The 23,686-nt window shown below is 38.1% G+C and overlaps 1 protein-coding gene across 1 annotated transcript; it reads right to left on the bottom strand.

Annotated features, from left to right (window-relative positions):
- Positions 1-1,619: 1,619 nt before the first annotated feature.
- Positions 1,620-22,793, bottom strand: LOC127448787 (uncharacterized). The gene is made up of 6 exons (XM_051711629.1): positions 22,782-22,793; positions 20,676-20,954; positions 3,147-3,386; positions 2,951-3,049; positions 2,481-2,665; positions 1,620-2,348 (listed from the first exon to the last, which is right to left on the bottom strand). The coding sequence occupies exons 1-5, from the start codon at positions 22,791-22,793 to the stop codon at positions 2,522-2,524; spliced, it is 774 nt and encodes a 257-aa protein (XP_051567589.1). The 3' UTR covers positions 1,620-2,348; positions 2,481-2,521.
- Positions 22,794-23,686: the final 893 nt, after the last annotated feature.

Here is a 23,686-nt window from a genome sequence, read left to right as displayed (position 1 = left end):
GCTGTGAAATAGTGCCAATGTGGGATCATGGCTGAATGAGAGTCACTTCGTCTCTCTAGCGTAAATTACTTGTTCTGCCCTGATGCAAACTCCAGATGTAATTAGTGTGATTGGTAAACAGGCTGTTAGATGCATTAAATATATGTTTATCAGTCATTTGATATCTGACGTGTTTACTTTTCATTTTTCAGATCAACGTTTGACACCAGTGTAACTACAAGGCAGTTAGCTTATCTTTGCTGCTGTTTTTATTTTTATTTGAAATTTTTTATTAATGCTGTACATAACACCCAGGGGATACATTAATCTTTGCTGGCTGACCTTCCAATCTAGACCTGACTTATGTTAACGTTAGCTTCGCAGTTGCTACAATTTGGACACCTGCTCTTGAGGCACATCCAACTTACCATCTAAACTCGAAAAATTCAATAAAAGAAGAGTAGACTATCTAGCAAACATGACATAACACTGAAGGTGGTTGGCTCAGGAAACACAGCAAACATGAGCTAACTGCCTTTTGGAACCTGTGGCAAACACTGATCTAATAAACATTTATTTAATGCATCTAATAGCCTGTTTACCAATCACATAAATTACCTCTAGAGTTTGCATCAGGGCAGAACAAGTACCTTACGAGAGACAGTGAGCAGAAAATGGAAATGGAAATGGTCATGCAGTGAGGTAAAATGGATATTGTCAAGGAAACTGGACTCGAGCAGAGGACCAGTAGAGGGGCTCAGGCATGGTCACTTGAATTCAACAGGTAGGGCATGACTGTCTCTGCCAAAGCCTTTTCTCAATGCACTGAAAGAGAGGAAAAGCCAAATTGTGAAGGGTAATTCAATGCCAGATTGGATTTGCACATACGGCTAAACATGCTAAAACATTTAAACATTTATTGCTTTCAACAAAGAATTTTAGCACAGACAGCAAAAAATATATTGTACCACTAGTTAAACATTTGAACACACTTGACTGAATTTGTCTCTAATGATCTTAAAAAACCCTTTCAAATAAACGCTTATGCTTAAATGCTTAAAAAAAAAAAAAAAAAAAAAAAAAAAATTGTTCCATAGACAAACATAATTTATGCCTACATATACAGTAAAAAATGTTTTACCAAAAAATAATCCTTTTTTTTTCCCCCCCTAACTTGGTCTAATTGAGTTGGACCTGAAAGAAAAGCAGTCAACAACTGTTCGGCATAATACTGTTGAGCTAGTTGAGAAAATCTCCAAAGTGTGCAGTGCTGTAATGTAGGCAAAGGGTGGATACTGAAGCTAAAATAACATTATTTAAGTTTTTTTGTTTTTTTTTACATTTTGGTCACTACATAATTCTCACACAGTACATCCATTTGTTATTTCATAGTTGTGATGACTTTACTATTATTCTAAAATGTAAAAAATAGTAGTAATAAAGAATGAATAGGTGTGCCCAAACGTTTGACTGATAGTGTATGTGTTATACATACTACAGGAAAATGCATGTCCCATTTAATGTTCCTTTTCCAACTACAGTAGAAGAAAAGACTGTAAAAAGTTTATAACAATGAATATACATAAAGATTATCTCACAAAAGTTTAAGTCACCAAGCAATGCAATGGAGCTGTGGTAAAGTGGAGATGACAGTTGCACTACTATGAAAACTACATGCATAAAAAACAGAGATCTGTTGCCCTTTGTTCCTGTGTGGCAGAATTTTGGACCATCATTGATTTCCATTACAATGGCTTGATTAGCCACCAGCTAATTTCCAGCATGTGCATTTAACAAGCTATTGTACTGTATCTTCACAACAGTAACATAGATCACTGTCATATGACCTGTAAATCTAGGGCATATTTACAATTACACCAGCATTCATAGTTATCCAGTCTTGCACGCAACAAGCTAACATGCATTTTTGAGAAATATTCAGTATTTCGGAGCCCAGCATTTTAGTTGTGTTTAAAAATAGTGGTATACAATGAGCAACAAAATTATCCTACATCACAAAAAAATAATAACTGAGAAATGTATGTGATCCATCAATGTTAACTCGATTAGAACTGATTGACAGTTTACTAATACATAGGATATAATAACCGTATTATGGTTCATATCATTCTTACCATAAGAAAACTGCAAACAAGAAATAAACATGACATTATTAGTTGTAATGTGGTAATATTTATGAAATCTAAATAATCTAAACATGACTTGGCACTCACCAAATGGTTAAAACAGAGATTAATGTAGTTCTTTGTATCGCATTGAACAATTTATAAATGGGAAAAAAAGAGATTTGCTTCGGATCCTTTGTGTCCAAGTAATACAAAAAATAATTGCATGGCAAACAGTCTAGCCTGCAAACAAAAAGATCAGCAGGTTATTTTTAAGCAAAAGTAGAATGTGGCTACACACATATTCAAACTGACATCATAGTAAGGAAAAGATTTATGATAATACACTGAGTGATTACTGTTTAGTTGACGTACAGTTGGTATGTATCCAGGCCAAGCCGTTACACTGGAAACAATCAACGCTGTCTGTTTAAAGAGAGATGGCGACTGGGCAAGCGATATTCCTCCTGTCCAGGGCAGAATGGTACCTCCTTCCCTCGATCACATGCAGCTGCAGAACTCCTGCTACGTGGACGTGCACCGTGCTCCGGCCATTTTGCCTTCCCAATCCATAATCAGAGACAGTAGATTCAGCAAGCAAGTAACCAGAAAAACTCCATGCATGGCAGCATTTGGTGTCATGCATAAATCCCATAAACCCACTGCTTGTAGATTGTGTAGAGAACTTGTCTACCATTTCAACCCCACCTGCATCAGCTAATGGAGGGAAATAACACTGGCCAAAGACCACCAACACATGCAAAACAAAATGCAATAGTCTCTTTTGCATCTGGTGTCTTAGACTTATAATATAATAGAATTGAATTGATGCAGGAAGTGATTACCTCTTTATGGAAATGATGGGCACAGTGAAGTTTTTGGACACTACCCCTTTCTTTCCATAAAACTTCATGACAAATAAGACAAATGCTATCTGCATCACCCTAGAAATAAACAAGCCAAAATAATCAAAAATGTCAAATTATTTGGAAATGTAATAAGTTAGAATAATATGCGATTTAATTTGATATGTTGACCCACCATTGGTTTCACCTTCTTGTTGTGGAAACGCAGTCTCTTCTCTAAGGACTCCGAGAGCTCTGGAATTGTGGTGATGTGACATTCAGGTCCTACTTTGGCTCGGCTGTTTTCGTCTGAAGATACACGGCGGGCTCGAGGGTGGGAGTGCACCTCCTTTTCCTCACGGGTCTTTACGGGGATGGCAGCAGGAGGCATGGTGTTGGTATGAAGCTGATTTAACTGCATAGCTCCTAGTTGAGACTTTTCAGTTGAGCAAGAGAGAGAAAGAAGGGGAGAAAAACCAAGAGAACGAATTGGGATAGAAAGAAATCTACTCAATTATCTACTTAATGATCATATTCATAAAATGTAAGTAATCTGAATAATTGAATATGTAAGGGATAATTTACAGTCGGGCGGCCATTATTGCAAAATAAAACCTGACAAGGACCCCAAAGTGGAAGGGGCTTTATTTTGCAACAAAGACCGATTTACTTTACATGATCCCGCTTACAAAGTGTGGCAGTCTGGTTCCAAAAGTAAAAATCACATTCCTTTTTTATAGAAGAATTGATTTTTATTGTTAACTTATAACCCTTTAAAGAAAGACCTACCATAAGCTCTGAGGTTGTTAATTGATGGCACATGCTTCTGTTGAAGCCATCAGTCTGCATCATTTCAATTATATACTGTATAATATAAAAGATCCACCAATCAAAGATTTGTGGCAGATTTTTCTATACACTGGCAGTCAAAAGTTTGGAATAATGTACAGATTTTGCTGTTTCGGAAGGAAATTGGTACTTTAACTCACCAAAGTGGCATTTAACTGATCACAAAGTATAGTCAGGACATTACTGATGAAAAAAACAGCAAGTCAAGTCAAGTCATTTTTATTTGTATAGCGCCTTTCACAACACATATCGTTTCAAAGCAGCTTTACACAAAATCATGCATTAACAGAAAATGAAACTGTAATATCTATAATGTCATCATTGTGTAGTTTGATAAAATACGATTGTGAATTGTGTTTAAAAATAAGTAATTAAATAGTAATTGTTCTTAGAAACCCAGTGAGCAAGCTGAAGGCGACTGTGGCAAGGAACACAAAACTCCATAAGATGTTGGTTAATGGAGAAAAATAAACTTGGGAGAAACCAGGCTTGTGGGGCCAGTTCCCCTCTGGCTAACATCATGAATATAATGCTAATATTACTTAATTATGTATAATGCAAGTCATGGTTTACAATTATTAAACTAAGTAAGTGTTAAGGGTCAGTGTTTAAACATAGATTTTGTAAGAACTGTAAGATTAATGACTAATGTCTTTGAAGTTCATCCTGGATTAACTGCAGAAGTTCACATAGATGCATTGTCCTTTGTTAGTTAGCTGATGAAGGGGTTTGTTGGCAATTAATTGATAGTCTATTTATTCCATTATAAGAGTATAGTCCATCATTAGACTGAGGTGATGCAGGCAGAGATCAGTGAGGTGCATCACAGTTCAACTGGCCGGTAATTTCGGTGAGATCTATCCTAAATCCAAGGTTCAGGCAATGGCATATGATGTATCCCATGTCTTATGGTTGGAGTTGGCATCAGTTCATCCTCTGAAGTCCATCGTAATAGACTGAAGTGATGTTTGGCTGGCACTGGCTGCATTTAGTCGTCATCACTCAGAGACACGTAGCAGTGGAGTCCAACATGAAGCAGGAATGGAGCTGGATCCAGCCGGATCTGGTGACCTCAGGATAGGAGTCCCGAGGTTGAGACAGGGATATAAATAGAATAATATTAGCATAGATGCCATTCAATTTATTGCAGAGTTATAGATCATAATCACTGTTTCTGGTTCCGGCATACCTAACTAAAGCAGCCTAATTGTGAGTTGAAGGATAAATTAGGCTGGCTAAATAGATGAGTCTTTAGTCTAGACTTAAACTGAGTGAGTGTGTCTGCATCTTGAACAGTGTTAGGGAGACTATTCCATAGTTGAGGAGCCAAATATGAAAAGGATCTACCTCCTTTTGTGGATTTTGATATTCTAGGAACTATTTACGGGCCAGAATTTTGCGATCATAATGAACATGATGGAATATAGCACGGTAGAAGGTCACTTAAGTACTGCAGAGCTAAACCATTTCAAATATGAAATGTAACAGGTAGCCAATGTAATGACAATAAAATGGGGCTAATATTATCATATTTCTCGGTTTTAGTCAGCACTCTTGCTGCTGCATTTTGAACCAATTGAAGTTTATTTACTGATCTTGCTGGACATCCTCCCAGTAATGCATTACAATAATCTAGTCTTGAGGTCATGAACGCATGAATACGTTTTTCAGCATCAGCAACATAGAACATGTGTTGTAATTTAGCAATAGTTCTTAGGTGGAAGAATGCTGTTCTACAAACATTGGTAATTTGATTTTCAAAGGACAGATTGGTATAAAATATAACACCTAAGTTCTTCGCTGTTGAAGACGATGTAACAGCACATCCATCGAGAGTCAAATTATATTTTAGTGACTTGTTTTTAGAGGGTTTTGGTCCAATAATTAGTACCTCTGTTTTGTCCGAATTGAGTAGAAAGAAATTTCTGGCCATCCAGTATTTGATTTCATTGATACACTCTTGGAGAATTGTGAAATTTCATCAGGTTTTGAAGAAATATAAAGTTGGGTATCATTGGCAGAACAGTGGAAACTTATTCCACGATTCCTGATAAAATCTCCCAAGGGAAGCATATACAAGGAGAAAAGCAGAGGCCCTAAAACTGATCTCTCTGGCACTCCATACTTAACTTTTGTTTGGTTTGAGAATTCCACATTAATATAGACAAAGTGGTAGTGGTCTGCTAAATAGGACCTAAACCATGCTAATGCAAGTCCACAAATGCCAAAATAATTCTATAGCCTATTCAAGAGAATGTCATGATCTATTGTGTTGAAGGCAGCACTAAGATCTAAAAGCACTAGAAGTGAAATGCAGCCGCAATCAGATAATAAGAGCAAGTCATTTGTAACTCTGATAAGTGCAGTCTCTGTACTGTGATGGGGCCTAAATCCTGACTTAAATTGTTCATATATACTATTTCTCTGTTGAAATGAACATAGTTGGGAGCACACTACCTTTTCTTGTATTTTCGACATAAACGGGAGATTTGAAATCGGTCTATTATTAGCCAGTTCTCCTGGATCAAGTTGTGGCTTCTTAATAAGTGGTTTGATAACTGCCATTTTAAAGTTTCTTGGGATATGTCCTAAGGATATCAAGGAGTTAATAATATTAAGAAGAGGTTCTGAGATTACAGGGAATACCTCTTTTAAGAGCTTAGTTGTATTGGATCTAACATACATGTTGTGGCTTTTGATGTTTCGATAAGTTTTGTTAGCTCTTCATGACCTATGACAGCGAAGGATTGAAGATGATGTGAGGAAAATTATGAGACACTGTTTTCTGAGGTACTGTGACAGATGATTGCATAATTCCAATTTGATTTCAGATTATTTCAATTTTATCAGTAAAGAAATTCATGAAGTAATTACTATTGTGCTGCGATGGAATATCTGGTTCAGTTGAGGTTTTATTCCTAACCAATTTAGCCACAGTACTGAATAAAACACTTAGGATTGTTGTGGTTATTTTCAATGAGTTTGCTAAAATATGCTGACCTGGCAGCTTTTAGTGCCTGTCCGTAGCTAGACTTCCATGCACCGCAAAATACCTCTAATTTTGTATTCTTCCACTTGCGCTCCATTTTCTGAGCTGCTCTCTTGAGAGCATGAGTGTGAATCATTGTACCATGGTGCGGGGCTTTTTTCATTAATCTTTAATTGAAAGGGTGGCAACACTATCAAGAGTGCTAGAGAAGTCTGTATTTATATTTTCTGTTATTTTATCAAGTTCTTCTAGGTTTTGGGGTTTATTGAGTGTATGAGATAGATCTGGAAGATTATTAGTGAAGCTATCGTTAGTGGTCGAAAGAAGTTCTACCTGAACAATAGTGTGGTGTAGATTGAATAACATTAGCTGATCGCAGCATACAAGAGACAAGGTAATGATCTGAGATGTCATCGTTCTGAGGAAGAATTTCTATAGTATCAACATCAACTCCATATGACAGAATTCAATCTAGTGTATGATTATGGCAATGAGTTGGTCCTGTCACATTTTGTCTGACTCCAAGAGAGTTGAGAATATCGATAAATGCTAATCCCAATGTGTTGTTTTCATTATCTATGTCACTATTTGAAAAAAGTCATTTTTGATCAAACCTAGACAGGCCCCATTTCCAGCAGCCATCACTCCAACACCTTATCCTTGGGTAATCATGCTAAATTGCTAATTTGGTCCTAGAAAATCACTTGCCATTATACCAAACTCTGCTAAAAGTTATTTTGTTTGTTAAATTAAGCGTAACATTGTCATTATGTTTGTTTTTAAGTTGCCACAGTATGCAATAGACTGGCATGTCCTAAGTTCAATATTAGGTCAAAAATGGCAAAAAAGAAACAGCTTTCTCTAGAAACTTGTCAGTCAATCATTATTTTGAGGAATAAAGGCTATACAATGTTTCAAATCGCTAAAAATAAATAAATAAAGATTTCATACAAAGGTGTACACTACAGTCTTCAAAGACAAAGGACAACTGGCTCTAACAAGGACAGAAATAGATAGGAAGGCCAGATGTACAACTAAACAAGAGGATAAATACATCAGAGCCTCTAGTTTTATAAATAGATGCCTCACATGTCCTCAGCTGACAGCTTCATTGAATTCTACCCACTCAACACCAGTTTCACGTACAACAGTAAAGAGAAGACACAGGGGAGCAGGCCTTGTGGGAAGAATTTCAAAGAAAAAGCCACTTGAAACAGAAAAACAAAAATAAAAGTTTAGAGTGGGCAAAGAAACAGAGACATTGGACAACAGATAATTGAAAAAGAGCGTTATGGATCTTAACCCCATTGAGCTTTTGTGGGGTCAGCTAAACTGTAAGTTGCATGAGAAGTGCCTGACAAGACAGCCACATCTATGGCAAGTGCTACAGGACGCATGGGGTGAAATGTCACCTGAGTATCTGGACAAACTGACAGCTAGAATGCCAAGGATCTGCAAAGCTGTCATTGCTGCATGTGGAGGATTTTTTGTTGAGAACTTTTTGAAGTAGTTTAATATTTTTTTCAAATTGTAATAGTAATATTTCATGTTATTAATGTCCTGAATATACATTGTGATCAGATGAATGCCACTTTGGTGAATAAAAGTACCAATTTCTTTCCATAAGAGCAAAATCTGTACATTATTCCAAACTTTTGGCCGCCAGAGTATATCTTAATATTTTGCCAAAAAATTTAAATGTTAAGTTTCTATACTTATAATGAACCATTTTAAATGAATAATTATAGGTAACACTTTATTTTTATGGTCCCCCTATAGATATTCAGTTGATTATAAGGAACTTTTAAACCACTTATTAACTTATTCTCATTAGGATGGCATGTTTTCATTGTCAATAAAAGATTCTGTAACAATTCTACATACTATCACTTTACCATCTACAAAATGGCATTACTATTACAGGAATCATTCAACATGCAAGGACTTTTGAACAATTTAAAAACAGTTTACAACCCTTCAACACACCTTCATATGTCATAATTGAATTGATTTATTGTACATCAGGTTATTCCCAACAAATGCTGATCATTCTTGCATTGCCAGCACAATTTTCTGAACATAATTCAAATTATTTTTTGCTGCTTGTGGATCAATTCATATTCGAAGGAAAATGAATAGAAAACTGCTACTGTCTGAGAAAAAGTGTATGAAATTCTTTAACATATTCTTTAACATGTACCAAAGTGACACAATGGAACACTGAAAGTTCATCAAATTGTCAAACCAAACATTTGTACGACTGCACGAGATATTAATTCCAAAAGTAAAGCTTTCTTAACTTTTTGACCCAAGGCCTTTCTCTGAATGCATGCTGTGCAGAATACATCTCTTGAAAGAATGACTCTTAAAAATTTTCTGTGCATGTTAAATAATGCAAATTGACCTTTGCCAGTAACTTTTGGAATAGCACTCTTTAGCTTTGATCAGATATAAATCAGATCTGAACAAAAATTTGATCTTTTAAGCAACAGCAGGGCCTATGATTTGCTATGCACATGAACACAAAGAGGTTTCTCAGTTCATGTTTTTTGTAATCTCAACAGTTCTTTGTATTGAATACTATAACAGATGCTGTGGACATAAAAAGCCAGCAGTCAACTTATGCAACAGAATTGTATTTTAATGTTAATTTTATTTAAATGAGACTGCTACTCTCTAGTATGTAATCAGTATCTGCTGTACTTTACATGCATATACCCACTATACAGTGCATACTACATAGCATATACAAACAGTGCTTTATATACCCATTTATATACAATTTATATGATCATTATATAGATTATGCCATGTGAATACATTTCAGGGCCATAGTTAGCATGCACATGCATTGAACCCATCACTTGTTGAAGGCCATCTAGGTGTGCAGTAGTAGTAGAATATTAAAAGTTAGCTAATAACAACGCAGTTATGTTCAGTAGCCTTCCTACTGCTTATTTCCAAGAGCTTGTAAAGTAACAAATTTCAAAAAGTCAGACTTGAATTTCTTTTGTAACTAAAGAATATTAAGGACCCTATTTTAAAAGCGCTAACGCTAAGCTCAGCGCTATTCGATAAGTCATACGTGCAAAGTCAATAGGCATGAAGTTTTGGAATTTTCGTTAAGCATGCGCTAAGTTTAGGCTTCAGTTTGCCAAAATTGCACGTGTAAAGTGCTAATGGGATGGGTCAAGTGCAATTTAATTCTGACATTCTTCTCCAGTTATTGCACCATTGAAGGTAATAGTGTAAATGGACTGTATGCAATGAATTAGAAGAACATAAATATGTACTTAGGTTCTTCTGTGCATTAAATGCATTCATTTTGAATGTCAGGCATATTTCTATGACAGTGGCATGTTCATTTTATACTTATGGTGTCAAGGGAGGATTCATTCTGCTGGTTTGTTTCTGTGTGTCTCCCTCGTGTTGTTGCTGGTGCAGAGTTAATCACGCGGCAGCGTTGCCCAGCAATGCTCATTACCAGCCACTGCTTGATTAGCTCACTATCTTCTCTCTCCCTTATAAGCAGCCCTTTTGTGTGAGTTCAGTATCATTGTTACAATATTTGGGAAGTACAGGTTTGCACAAACTTATATAAATCTGTAGGTTAAGAATTTTTAAAAAAAAAATTATTTTACCCCTCCATGGGGGCTAAGTGTGGGAATGGAGGAGCTGAACACGTAGCGCCGGACAAAACCTCAGCCTCTATGCGGGTATAAGAATTAAGGGTGATTGTATGTAGGTTGGTGGAGTAAGGTAAATCAGGAGATTGTATGTAGAGTGTCAGTGGTCCATTTGGGTGATAGGTGGTGGTAATGCACTTATGTGTTTGCGATTCGCCATAAAACAAGAAGAGTTCAGTATCGGATCGTTCTCTTGTTGAGCGCTATGTTACTCGTGTTCTCACACTGTTCTCTGTATTTTTTAGTCTGGATATATTTGCCTAATATCCTGTGCTCCAGCCATTACCATCAGCTCCATTCACCAGGATTTCTCACCTCTGTTTCTCTCTGCTCCAGTCGTCGTCATCTCACACCCTGGAATATACATTACCTCTACTCTCTCCCCACTGCAGCTGCTGCCGTCAGAGTCCTCCACCTTCATCTTCTTCCACCTCATCTCTGGACTGTTCCGTTGTTTGTGCTACTTCATATTTTTTCATCATATACCTAAACTTTTCACTCATTAAACATTGTTATATTTCTGCTCCTGTGTCTGGGTCCTATTTATATCACGACACATGGAAAATGTGGTTCTCATTAGGATTTGTATGTCAGCTCCGTTAAATTATAGAGAATGTAAGTATTATTAATCGTATTGATCAGGTGGCACACAAATAATGGCTATTATTAACAGTGATGTATCGGCCTTTTAAGTTAGGTTGTGGATTTGTGCACGCAATTCACTTCTACTGGTTGATTTCGCTTTAAAAATTAAATTCATTCATTACACTTAAAAATATCCAAACATTTTACCCTATTCAACTTCTTCCACTGGCACCTTTTGCAGTGACTTAATCACTCTACGACAGCAGGTGAAAAAAATATTAATACAAATTAGATCATAAAAAGAATTGTAAATATAGGAATAATAATAATTGAAAAACTGATTGAAATGAACTCTAGAAGGTTTTACACAAATCTTATAAAATTTTATTTTATAAAACAGCTACAACAATGATTGTCAGGGACATAATTTGATATTCAACTATATTTTCAGAGTTTGGACATGAACTTTATCACCATCTGCTGGTGGAATATCCAAACTGCAAATGCAGGAACTGAGTTTAGTCTTTGCGCTGAAAACAGATGTGCTTTTGAAACGTCTTAGCACAGTTACCTATTTCTCAGGAAATTAGCAAATTGCGCTTTACGCCACTTCATTAACATACAATACAGCCACAGTTTGCGCTCATACACCCACAGATAGTGCAAACACTCCCACCCTCACCCACTTGCGCTTTGCACTGGCATGAAAATAGAGCCCTAAATGGTGAATAATCAAAAATGCATTAATGCACTTATAATTATCAGCTCATTGAACAGTACCTGGGTATCCATTACAAAATGTCCTGACTTTCTCCTCTACCATTTTGCTTTTTCTATAAACTTGTAAAGTAATATTGCAGGATTAATACAAGTTAAGCTCAGTCAACAGTGTTGGTGGCACAATGTTGATTACCACAAACAGTTTAATTCGACTTGTCCCTCCTTTTCTTAAAAAGAAAAGAAAAGAAAAGAAAAACAGCAAATATCTGGGTTACAGTGAGGCACTTACAATTGAAGTGAATGGGACCAATGCATAAATGTTAAAATACTCACTTTTTCAAAAGTATAGCCACAAGATGTAAACAATATGTGTGTTAAAATGATTTTAGTGTGCTAAAACCACTTACTAACTTTTTCTGTGTAAAGTTATATCCAAATGTACAACTTCTTTGCCATGCCAATGTAATGGTGAAAAACAATGATTTAAACAACTTTACAGTTTTAAAAATGCAGAAGTTGTAATAGAAGAATTAATGTAAGTTCTTTTATAAAATAATAAGCTTAACCCCTTCAAAAATTGCTAACATTCACATCTGTTATAAGTGCCTCAATGTATCCTTGATTTTTGTTTTTTTTAAAGAAAAGGAGGGATGAGTTGAAAATGTTTTTGTGGTAATCAACAATATGCCACAAATGCTGTTGATTGAGCTTAACTTGCATTAAACCCGGAATATTCCTTTAATATTGTTTTGGAGAATTCTATTATATGCCATTATCCAAATTTACAGCTTAAGCTTTGAACATATGTAAGATTTGCAATAAACAGCTTTTGAGCATGTATTAGAGCAGGATGCTTGACTTATTGACCTGATGCTGTACATACAGTAGACAAATAGAAGAGTTGTGGTTTAGATGTAAAATGAGCCAGCAGAAGGGTTAAAACTTGTAGGTGTACACTTGAACTTGATGTAACATGTAAAAGATTAAGAAAGAGGATGTTGGCTTCATGTTCTGGGTGGCTTCCTGTTCCAGTTGCTGCCGGCATGCTGCATGAGTCTGTGTTTGTTTGTAACTTGCTAGCCTGCTTAGCACTGCTTATTCCTCTACATTCATTCTTTTATCCTTTGCCATTTTACCACGTGCTTCAGTTTTTGTTCCGCTTTTCTACTGTTTCATCTGTGTGTATATTACTGCATGCACCTTTATTCCGCTTGTCTACATCTCGCATTTCGACTGCATACATTCGTTTTTTTCCATTATTGTATCAGCCTCAAATCTCTGCTGATCAGGAACCACCACAACAACAGCAAACAATTGTGTGAGGGATTCACATCAATCTTAAACCCTCGCCACTCAAGAACAACCATAACAGCAACAACAACAAACAATTGCAGTAAGTCATGGCATCCGCTCATGTTATTGCTTCCTGCATTGCGTGCCACATGCTACATGTGCTAAATGTAAGGAATTAGGCTGACGGAGAAGGTTAATGAGTTAGAGACACGCATCCGAACGCTAGCTGAGGTCAGTGAGAAAGAAAAGCCGGTAGATACTGTTTCGGATGCAGGTAGAACATTGGGTAAAACACACATTTTGGTTCCGGCTGTAGAGCCCCTGCAGCAGGGCGTTTGGGTGATGTCTCGACAGCATTCTCGCTCAGCAAAGCGACACCACTCTCCTGTTTCTGTTAGGGTTTCCAATTGATTCTCCACACTCAGTAATGCACCCACTGAGGATCATGTTGAAAGCGCCCTTGTTATAGGAGATTCTACTGAAAGTGGAAATAGAGACTCAAGCCACTATTGTTAAAAGCATTTAGGGGGCTCGGGCGTCTGACATCAGATCAAATTTACAAGTGCTGGCTAATGCTAAACATAGATTTTCTAAAATTGTTATTCATGTAGGCACTAGAGATAATGTTAAAGAGGTGTGTGAACTTACACAAACTATGTCAGACACTGTAATATGCTCTGGCCCCCTGCCTGCTCATCGTGGTGACAAGGTTTATAGTAGATTAGTGTCACTAAATGGATGGATGTCTGAGTGGTGTCCGGAGAATAGCATAGGATTTATAGACAATTGGAAGAGTTTTTGGGGTAGACCTGACTTTCTAAAGAGAGACGGACTCCATCCCTCCAGGGAAGGTGCCGCTCTCCTCTCTAGTAATTTGGCTCATAGTCTTAATAGTGATAGTATTTGACTAACTGGGGCCCAGGTCAGGAAGCAGACAAACTGGCTTATCCGAATGTCGCTAGATGCCTTGAGACGTCACACAGGTCACATAAACTACAACACATAGAGTCTGTATCACCTAGATATCACATAGAGACCGTGTCTGTTCCCCGAACTACCAAACACAAACCCCTCACTAAATAATTCAGAAAAAAGGTGTTGCTGCAATTTACAGTGACGTTTTTGGTGTTACTCAGAGGATATTAAATAAGTTTAAGTCTTTTTAACTAATAATGCTTAATGTGACACCGTCAGATACATATAAAAAGTCTCTATTGTCTTTTACCCTTGTTACAGTATATATATAGCCGTATTCTGATTTCCTGAGTGAATTTGATAATTTTCTATAAGATCTAGTAGTTACTGTGGATAGAGGTTTAATTGTTGGTGACTTCAACATTCAGACAGATAATGAAAATGACACACTGGGATTAGAATTTATCTATATTCTGAACTCTCTTGGAGTCAGACTGTTATGAACTCAGGCTTGGTGGTGGGTTTGAATCCATCTGCAGAAGTTTAATAAATCCAAATCAACAGGCAAAGGGATGGTCAAAAATACAGGCAAAGGTAGAGGATCAAAATAGACAGTCCAAATGGGCAAACAAGACAAAAACAATAATCCTATAAATGTGAAGTCCAATAAACAGGCAAAAGGTCATAACATGAAGCAGACACAATGGCAATGGAGAAAATGCTCAGTAAGGCAGGTAAGACTGGCAATACTTCACAATGTGCTGTTGAAAAGCATGGCTCTTTATAGACAGCAAACAGGAAATGACTGTAGAAGAAAATGGAGTATGATCAGTATTCAGGTGAGGGCTCCCTCTGGTGGTTGGAGGAAGCAGATGTTACATAATGCCCCCCCCCCCCCAAAAAAAAAGTGTTCTTTGAATTTGGTCTGGGTGCTGGGCGGTCAGGGTGTGTTCGTTGGAAATCGTGGATAATGGAAGGACCCAGAATGTCCCTGGCAGTTACCCAGGATCTCTCCTCTGGTCCGTAGCCCTCCCAGTCCACCAAATATTGCATCTGGCCCCCTCTTCTTCTTGAATCCATGATTTCCTTTATCAAGTATGCTGGGGCTCCATCAATCTCCAAGGGTGGTGGAGATTCAGGTTCTGTGGTTTTGGGGCCAGATGCAGGGTGGACCAGTTTCAGCAATGATACATGAAATGAAGGAGAGATCCGGTAATTAGCAGGAACCTCATGTCTATAGGTCACAGGATTTATTTGTCTGATGATACGAAATGGACCTACATACCTGGGACTGAGCTTCCTGTTGGGTAGCCGTAGACGCAGGTCTCTTGTGGAAAGCCAGACTTTCTGGCCTGGCTGGTAGTTGGGGTGGGGATGCCTCCGGTGGTCTGCCTGGATCCTTTGAGCATGAATGGCACATTGGAGCCTCACATAAGCACTGTCCCACACCCGTTCACTCCTCCTAATCCAGTCATCCACCACCGGTACTGCAGATGATTCACCAGACCAAGGGAGCATGGGAGGTTGATAACCCAGCACACATTGAAAGGGGGTGAGTCCTGTGGATGAATGAGTTAATGAATTTGGGCCATATTCTGCCCATGGAAGTAATTCACTCCACCTCTGTTGTTCACGACTACAGTATGACCTGAGGTAAAGTCCGATCTCCTGGTTCAATCTCTCCACTTGCCCATTAGCCTGTGGGTGGTAGCCTGATGTTAAACTGACATTAATGTCCAACTGTTATCAAAATGTCTGCCATACCCTTGACGTGAACTGAGGGCCCCGATCCATGACAATGTCCTCTGGTAATCCATACACCCGGAACACATGATGGAACAGTGCAGTGGCTGTTTCCATGGCTGTGGGAAGACCTTTCAGTGGAACAAGATGACAAGCCTTAGAGATACAGTCAATTATTACATGAATTTTGGTGAAATTGTTGGAGTTGGGTAGATCTGTGACAAAGTCTACCGATAGATGGGACCAGGGTCTCTGAGGAATGGGTAGGGGTTCCAGGAGTCCGGCAGGTAGTACTCTGGGTTTTTTCAACTGAGCGCATACTGGACAAGACTTGACATATGAGGTAACATCTTTAATTATGTCTGACCACCAGAATGAGTTGCATATTAAGGTAATTGTTCGCTGAATACCTGGATGTCCAGCACTGAGAGATGTATGGACCCATTGGATCACACGTTGTCGGAGAATGCTTGGGACATACTGCTTGGTTGGTAGGCACTTAGGTGGAGAAGAATCTGTTTGTTGTGCCTGTTGGATCTCTTCCATGATGTCCCAGTGAATGGGGGCTATAAGCATTGATGGGGGAAGGATGGAAACTTGGTTATTTTGAATGTATGTAGGGTCATACCTTCTAGAGAGAGTGTCTGTCTTGCTGTTCTTGCTTCCAGGATGGTAGGTAACTGTGAACTGGAATCTGGTAAAAAACAGAGACCAACGGGATAGTCGTGGATTGAGTCTCTTGGCACTCTTGATGCATTCCAAGTTCTTATGGTCGGTGATAACTTGAAATGGATGTTCCACTCCCTCTAGCCAGTGTCTCCATTCCTCCATTGCAGCTTTCATGGAAAGTAGTTCTTTATTGCCCACATCATAGTTTATTCAGCAGCCATGAGTTTTCTAGAATAGAAGGCACATGGGTACATTCGGCCTGGTGTACCGTGTTTTGAGAGAGAACAGCCTCAATTCTGCAGTCAGAAGCATCTCCTTCAATGATGAAAGGTAAGCTTGGGTCAGGATGCTTAAGGATGGGTGCAGTATTGAAGCTGGTATTAAGGGTGTTGAAGGTGGTGTTAGCAGATTTGTTCCATGAAAGTTTCTTGGGTTTGTCCTTGAGTAGTGATGTTAGTGGAGCTGCAACAATGCTGTAATTCCTGATAAATCTTCGGTAGAAGTTTGCGAAACCAAGAAATCATTGAAGTTCTTTAATGGTAGTAGGCTGTGGCCATTCGGTGACTGCTTTGACTTTGGATAGGTCTATCTCCACACCTTGATGGCTGATGATGTATCCTAAGAACGTGGTACTGGTTGTATGGAACTATGGAATTTTTCAGCTCTGATGTAGAGTTGGTTCTGTTGGAGCCAGGTTAGGACTGTCTTGACATGTTGGATGTGTTCTTGTTTTGTTTGGGAATAGATTAAGATATCATCAATGTATGCAATGACAAATTGATTCAAGCGGTCTCTGAAGATTTCATTGATGAAAGACTGGAAGACAGAAGGTGCATTAGCAAGGCCATATGGCATGACCTGATATTCATAGTGCCCCCTAGTGGTGAGAAAGGCAGTCTTCCATTCATCCCCTTCTCTGATACGAATGAGGTTATAGGCACTTCGAAGATCTAGTTTGGTGAAGATATGTGCCTCACAGAGTTGTTCTAGTGCTGAAGGGATGAGAGGAAGTGGATATCTGTTCTTTATTGTGATTGTATTGAGATCTCTGTAATCAATGCATGGTCTTAGCCCGGCATCTTTTTTCTCCACAAAGAAAAACTTGGAGCTGCTGGAGATGTAGAGGGACAGATAAAGCCTGATGCTAAGGCTTCTTCAATGTAGTTTTCCATAGCCTGAGTCTCAGGACGTGACATGGGGTAAACTTTGCTTTTTGGAGGTGCAGAATTCAGGAGAAGTTCAATGGCACAATCCCATGGATGATGGGGAGGAAGTTGGGTTGCCTTTGCCTTGCTGAAGACCTCAGAGAATTCAGAGTATTCAACTGGAATAGCTGTAGTGTTGTGAGCCTCTGGGCTTTCCATGCTTGTGGTAAAACATGGTAACGTGATCTTTGAGTTAAAACAGTGTTCTTGGCAGTAATGAGACCATTTACTGAGTTCACCTTGTTTCCAGGAAATGCTAGGGTCATGGATAGCTAGCCATGGATGGCCGAGAATGATCTGGTTCTTGGGAGAAGAGATAATGTAGAGTGAAATCTTCTCAGTGTGAAATAGTCCAACTTGTAGAGTGCTTGGGACAGTTTGTTCTGTTATGCCCTGTCCTATGGGTTCTTTGTCGACTGATGTATTATTAATTGAAGGGTTGCATGGCATAGTAGGGATTTTGAGTTCAAAAACATAGGTACAAATTATTGGAACAAAAACCTCTAAAAATAAGTAGCTAAATATAATTTGATTCTCGATGGATGTACTGTTACATCTTCTTCGACAGCGAAGAATTTAGGTGTTATATTTGATACCAATCTGTCCTTTGAAAATCAAATTTCCAATGTTTGTAGAACAGCATTCTTCCACCTCAGAAATATTGCTAAGTTACAACACATGCTCTCTGTTGCTGATGCTGAAGAACTAATTAATGCATTCATGACCTCAAGACTAGATTATTGCAATACATTACTGAGAGGATGTCCTGCAAGTTCAATAAATAAATTTCAATTAGTTCAAAATGCAGCAGCCAGTGTGCTGACTAGAACCTAGAAATATGATCATATTAGCCCTATTTTATTGTTGTTGCATTGGCTACCTGTTAAATTTCTTATTAATTTTAAAGTTTTGTTAACTATGTACAAAGCTTTGAATGGTCTAGCTCTGCAATACTTAAGTGACCTTCTACCATGCTATATTCCATCACACTCATTACAATAGCAAAATTCTGGCCTGTTAATTGTTTCTAGAATATCAAAATCCACAAAAGGAGGTAGATCCTTTCCCTATTTGGCTCCTAAACTATGGAATAGTCTCCCTAACACTGTTTGGGATGCAGACACACTCACTCAGTTTAAGTCTAGATTAAAGACTCATTTATTTAGCCAGGAATACACCTAATTTGTCCATAACCTCACAATTAGGCTGCTTTTGTTAGGTCTGCCGGAACCAGAAACATTTATCATGATCTATAACTATGCAAAAATGTAATGCCATCTAATATTAATGGCTAATATTATTCTATTTGTTTCCCTGTCTCATATCCCGAGGTTACCAGAGCCTGCCAGATCCAGCTCCGTTCCTGCTTGGTGTCGGACTCCACTGCTACGTGTCTCTGAGTGATGATGACTAAATGCAGCCGTTGCCAGCTAAACAAGTCTGTTACAATGGAATTCAGAGGATGAACTGATGCCAGCTCCAACCATAAGACATGGGATAGCCAACTAACAAAGGATAATGCATTTATGTGAACTTCTGCTTACTTACTTAATTTACTAATTATAAACCATGACTTGCACTGCACAGAAAAAACTAATATTGGCATTATATTCATGCTGTTTAGCCAGAGGGGAACTGGCCCCCACAGTGAGCCTGGTTTTTCCCAAGGTTATTTTTCTCCATTAACCAAGATCTTATGGAGTTTTTTTGTTCCTTGCTACAGTCGCCTTCGGCTTGCTCACTGGGGTTCTGAATACAATTATTATTTAATTATTTATTTTTATACACAATTTACAATCATATTTAATCAAACTACACAAGGATGACTCTAAGACTTTATAGATATTACAGTTTCATTTTCTGTTAATGCATGATTTTCTGTAAAGCTGCTTTGAAACTATGTGTGTTGTGAAAAGCGCTATACAAATAAAAATGACTTGACTTGAGGATGTTGCGTGCTGAAGGACACCTGATACCCTAATGAGGGAGTGCTTACAGCATCTCCATTACTGCTAAAAACTATGAAAAAGCATTGCTATTATATTAGGTTTTGTTTTGCATAATTGATTTGTGTTTTAACTGCTATAGATTGTAACGAATAACAGATACATTTTTACTGTTGCCACTGCCTCCTAAGACTGTGTCTTCAAACCTGGAAACTTAACAAGGACATTCCACATGGGAGTCTTCTGAGTCTTTTCATATGAGAGAACTTCCAGTGCACAGGAAGGTAAATACGTTTAAGGTTTAGACTTGGATTTGACTTTTCTTAACCTAACCTGAATAAAAATAAGGTTTAAAGGTGTAAAAACAAAGTACACACTGAGAAATAATATATAGACGATGTGTATAATGTGTACGTGTAATAGGGCTGTAAAGCGTATGTGTTTTGTGCGGATGTGGGGGGAAGAGAACCAATTGCTGATGGGTCACAACCTCTAATCAGAGCACAAGTAACACTTTCCTGTTTTCACAGTGGTTCTCTCCCAAACTCCATTATTCAATGCATTGCCCAGCTTTGTTTACAAGAACAGCTGAGGCTGCATGTAAAGATCCAGACACAAATACCATAAACCATAACAGTAGCCCCATGATAATAATATGGCAACAGTAACACAAATGCCATAAATACACAATAGTAGCACCCCAATCTGGACATTGTCAGTGGATTTGTTTGGTCTGGAATGCTGCTCCGTATTGTATGTTAAAGGCATAATTCATCCAGAAATGACAAATCTGTCATCATTTACCCATTCTCATGTTGTTTCAAACCCGTATGTATTTTTTCTTCCGTGGAACACAAAACGAGACTTTAGGCAAAATAACAGTCTCAGTCACCATTCACTTTCATTGTATTTAGAAAAGATGCAATAAAGTGAATGGTGACTGAGACTAACATACTGGTTAACATCTCCTTTTGTGTTTCAAGTAAAAAAAAAAAAGAAAAGGTCATAGGGGTTTGGAACAACTTTACAGCGAGTAACTAAGACTTTTTGGTGAACTATCCCTTTAAATGTTGCTTTTGAAAGTATTTGTGAAAGACCATTCCACATGACTGATCACTACCTTACCATGCAGGGCAAAGAGGCACGCCGGTCAGCTTTGTTGCGCAATGGCCACCTGAAGCTCATCTTCCGTTTCTTGGCATGCTCCTCCATTCCTCCATGTCCCCAGTAACTGCTCATCCATTTGGTGAAGTTCCCATCATCATCATCCTCATTGTCAATAAAGATTGCGGGAAGCAGCCGAAGAGACAGCTTGGTGGCTGATGTTTGGAGCCCTTTGTGAGGCTCCCGAATCCTTGAAAGAAAAAATGGACCAGGGTGTTGCCGGCGTAAGATGATCCAAGTCTTGGAGCCGGCTCAGACAGGGCTCTGGCTGTTGTTGATGTCCTGGAGCTGCTGTCCTGTTGAGTTGAGGAACTCTCTCTTGGAACTGTGAGAAGTCCAGACTCTAGACAATGGGCTGGGCTTGGTTGAGCAGGGCAGTAGGTTGTAATTAGATTCCTCCAGTTAGGTGCTCACAATGTGTGGATTTTGTTTCTCTAAGCCGACCCAAAATACACATGCACGGCTTTTGTCCAGGTCTTTAAATAAGTGAATCCCCTGTAATCTATTTAACATCACAGTGGGAAGAGGGAGGCTAGAGAATTTTGTATAATATATTGTAGAGAGGTATAGGTGAGAGAGGGCAAGACAGATAGATATAGAGCGAGAGAGGGAGAGGATGGTGTTTTTTGAGTTGGTGCTCTGCTTTTAATCTTTCCATTACAGAGCGATGGGCCTGGGGGTGGGCTGTGTGGGCAGTCACACACACTCTGTGCAACTCCAGTTCTCCCAAATTTTCCACTCACTGAGCACATCAAACCTGTCAATAATTATGGACTCAGCAGTGAGGACCAGTTTGTTTTAGAGAGTCAGTGTGAGTGTGTATTTTTGCTTCAGTACTGTCTAACAATGAGAAAAGTAATTGGCAATCGATGCAGATGACATCTATCAAGTGCAAAGTCTACATTTTGTTCTGATCATGATAACTGCTTTGAACTGTAATATACTCATTGCACTTAGCAGCAGTAATGTGATTTGAATTGCAGCCATTTAATAAACAATCCTCAATATTTAACAATATCCCAAATATGGTTCATTATTGCCTAATATGACTGCCTACAGCACAGCTGCACCAAGCACAGAAACTGTTTTTTAAATCCTAAATGTTGCAGATATACTCTCATAATTTAGTGTATGATGGGTGAGGAGCCTCTTTTCCTTTTTAGCCAATGTATTTTGAACTGACCCCATTTTGTAGAATATTATAAACCCCCTCCCCTTCAGAAAGCAGCCATCTGGGGCACACAGCAATCACCCCCTCTGGGGCAGCACTGCGTACAGTATGAGAGGTCAGTCATGGTGAAAATGCAGAACACATGTGGCCATGTCTCTTTGATCTTTGCCCGTAATTACAAAGTTGGTAGTGTTATGTGAATTAATTAGGAATTCTAGGTCACTATGCCTATTTATTTATTTTATCCCTTTTGTTCTGCGCAGAAATATGACATGTATTTGGCATGACTGATGATATGAGAATAAATAAATAATGAAGATACACACAGATTAACTGGTTTTGCTTTAGTATGCAGATTTTACATTGAAAGTCTGGTGACCAAACACAGTATCAAAGTTGTTTATTGTCCAAGTTACAAAATATTAAAAAAAAAACAAACATGAAATGTATTACCAATTCCATGGGCCCAACAATATGCAAAATTATTAACATGACATAGGCTGAAGAGGAAAACTGATTTACCAACCAAACACATAGAACAACAAGGCCAAATATGATATTACTATTAGCCAAACTACCAAGTGACAGAATAACTTTTGTCAAAATATCACAGAGTTTGGTTGTACCAAGAGATCAAGATTTCTCATCAAGGAGCTCTGAAATACTTGTAGAAAGCTATCTGTTAGCATTCTCATTCATTACAATGGCATCTGCTTGGCTAGCGCTAATGCTAATTTATAGCTTTCCCCAGGTATTACAGACCTCCTTGGGTTGTATGCATGGCCTTTGGCATCATCAACAAAAAATTAGAAGTGTATTCTCCTCTCTTATAAAAGTTGATAAGTCCATGCTATCATACAGTAACAGTATTATTTTCATTTAGCGTTTTTTTTTACCCTGCTATCCATGACCCTATCACAACAGATCAGTGACTATGATCCATTTTTTGGTTGCAACCCACCAGTTGAAACCCAATGGTTTAAACACTATATCACCTTATTTAAGGGCTATTTCACCTTATACAAGGTGCTGCCCATAGAAATAATTACACAATATTTTATATTTTACTGTAGACGTTAGCATATGATACTATGTTGTAAGCATAGGATTCTGTAAGTCTATGAGACAAAGACCCGTTCACACCTTCAGGTAAATATTTTTAGGTTAACCCTAACTCCCTAAGAGATTTGTGTTCTTACATGCACCAAGATATGGTGGTTCTAAACATAGGAATCTAAACAACCTATAGTATGTTTTGCTATTCAAGCATCTTAATTTTATTATACTGCCACTCCATGAAGGTATTCACATTACTCAGATTATTAAACTTTATAGAGTTTAAAGTTGTCTATTGATGAATCATGTTGTTGTGGACAGTAAAAGATTTAAAGAGTTCAGGTTTGGGTTGAGTTTGACAAAATTTGAGTTCTTACTGACAAAGTAGCAAATTAATATACATTTTAAAAAGTGGATATAAATCATATAAATAATTAAATTAGTATTCTTGTTTTCACAATTTTTTTAAATGGAGCAAATAATTTAATTTTACCAAATGGAGCCTTCCTCTGTTTGCAGTTCTATTTCAGGTGTTTTCTTACCCCACCACCCCCAAGTTCCATATTCCTCCATCTAAAAAAGCAGAGAGGACAATATTTGCTCTGGGTTTCTAAACAGAGCTTTGTATAATTAACTTATGAATGTGTGCAGTATAAGTAATCATCTCAAGAAGTCCAAGTCTCTGAGATTGTTTTTGTGGTCCTCAGAAAACCTCATGACAGTTTACGGCACTGAGGAGAAAGTC

This window comes from Myxocyprinus asiaticus, chromosome 12 (genome assembly GCF_019703515.2).
Source record: "Myxocyprinus asiaticus isolate MX2 ecotype Aquarium Trade chromosome 12, UBuf_Myxa_2, whole genome shotgun sequence".
Taxonomy (NCBI): domain Eukaryota; kingdom Metazoa; phylum Chordata; class Actinopteri; order Cypriniformes; family Catostomidae; genus Myxocyprinus; species Myxocyprinus asiaticus.
The sequence above is the reverse complement of the archived record's forward strand: the minus strand, read 5'-3'. Positions and strand labels throughout refer to the sequence as shown.

Coding starts and splice junctions, on each gene's coding strand:
- LOC127448787 (XM_051711629.1), bottom strand. Junction 3,387..20,675: donor GTGCCTCTTTGCCCTGCATG/GTAAGGTAGTGA, acceptor TCAACTGAAAAG/TCTCAACTAGGAGCTATGCA. Junction 3,050..3,146: donor ACAAGAAGGTGAAACCAATG/GTGGGTCAACAT, acceptor GTTTATTTCTAG/GGTGATGCAGATAGCATTTG.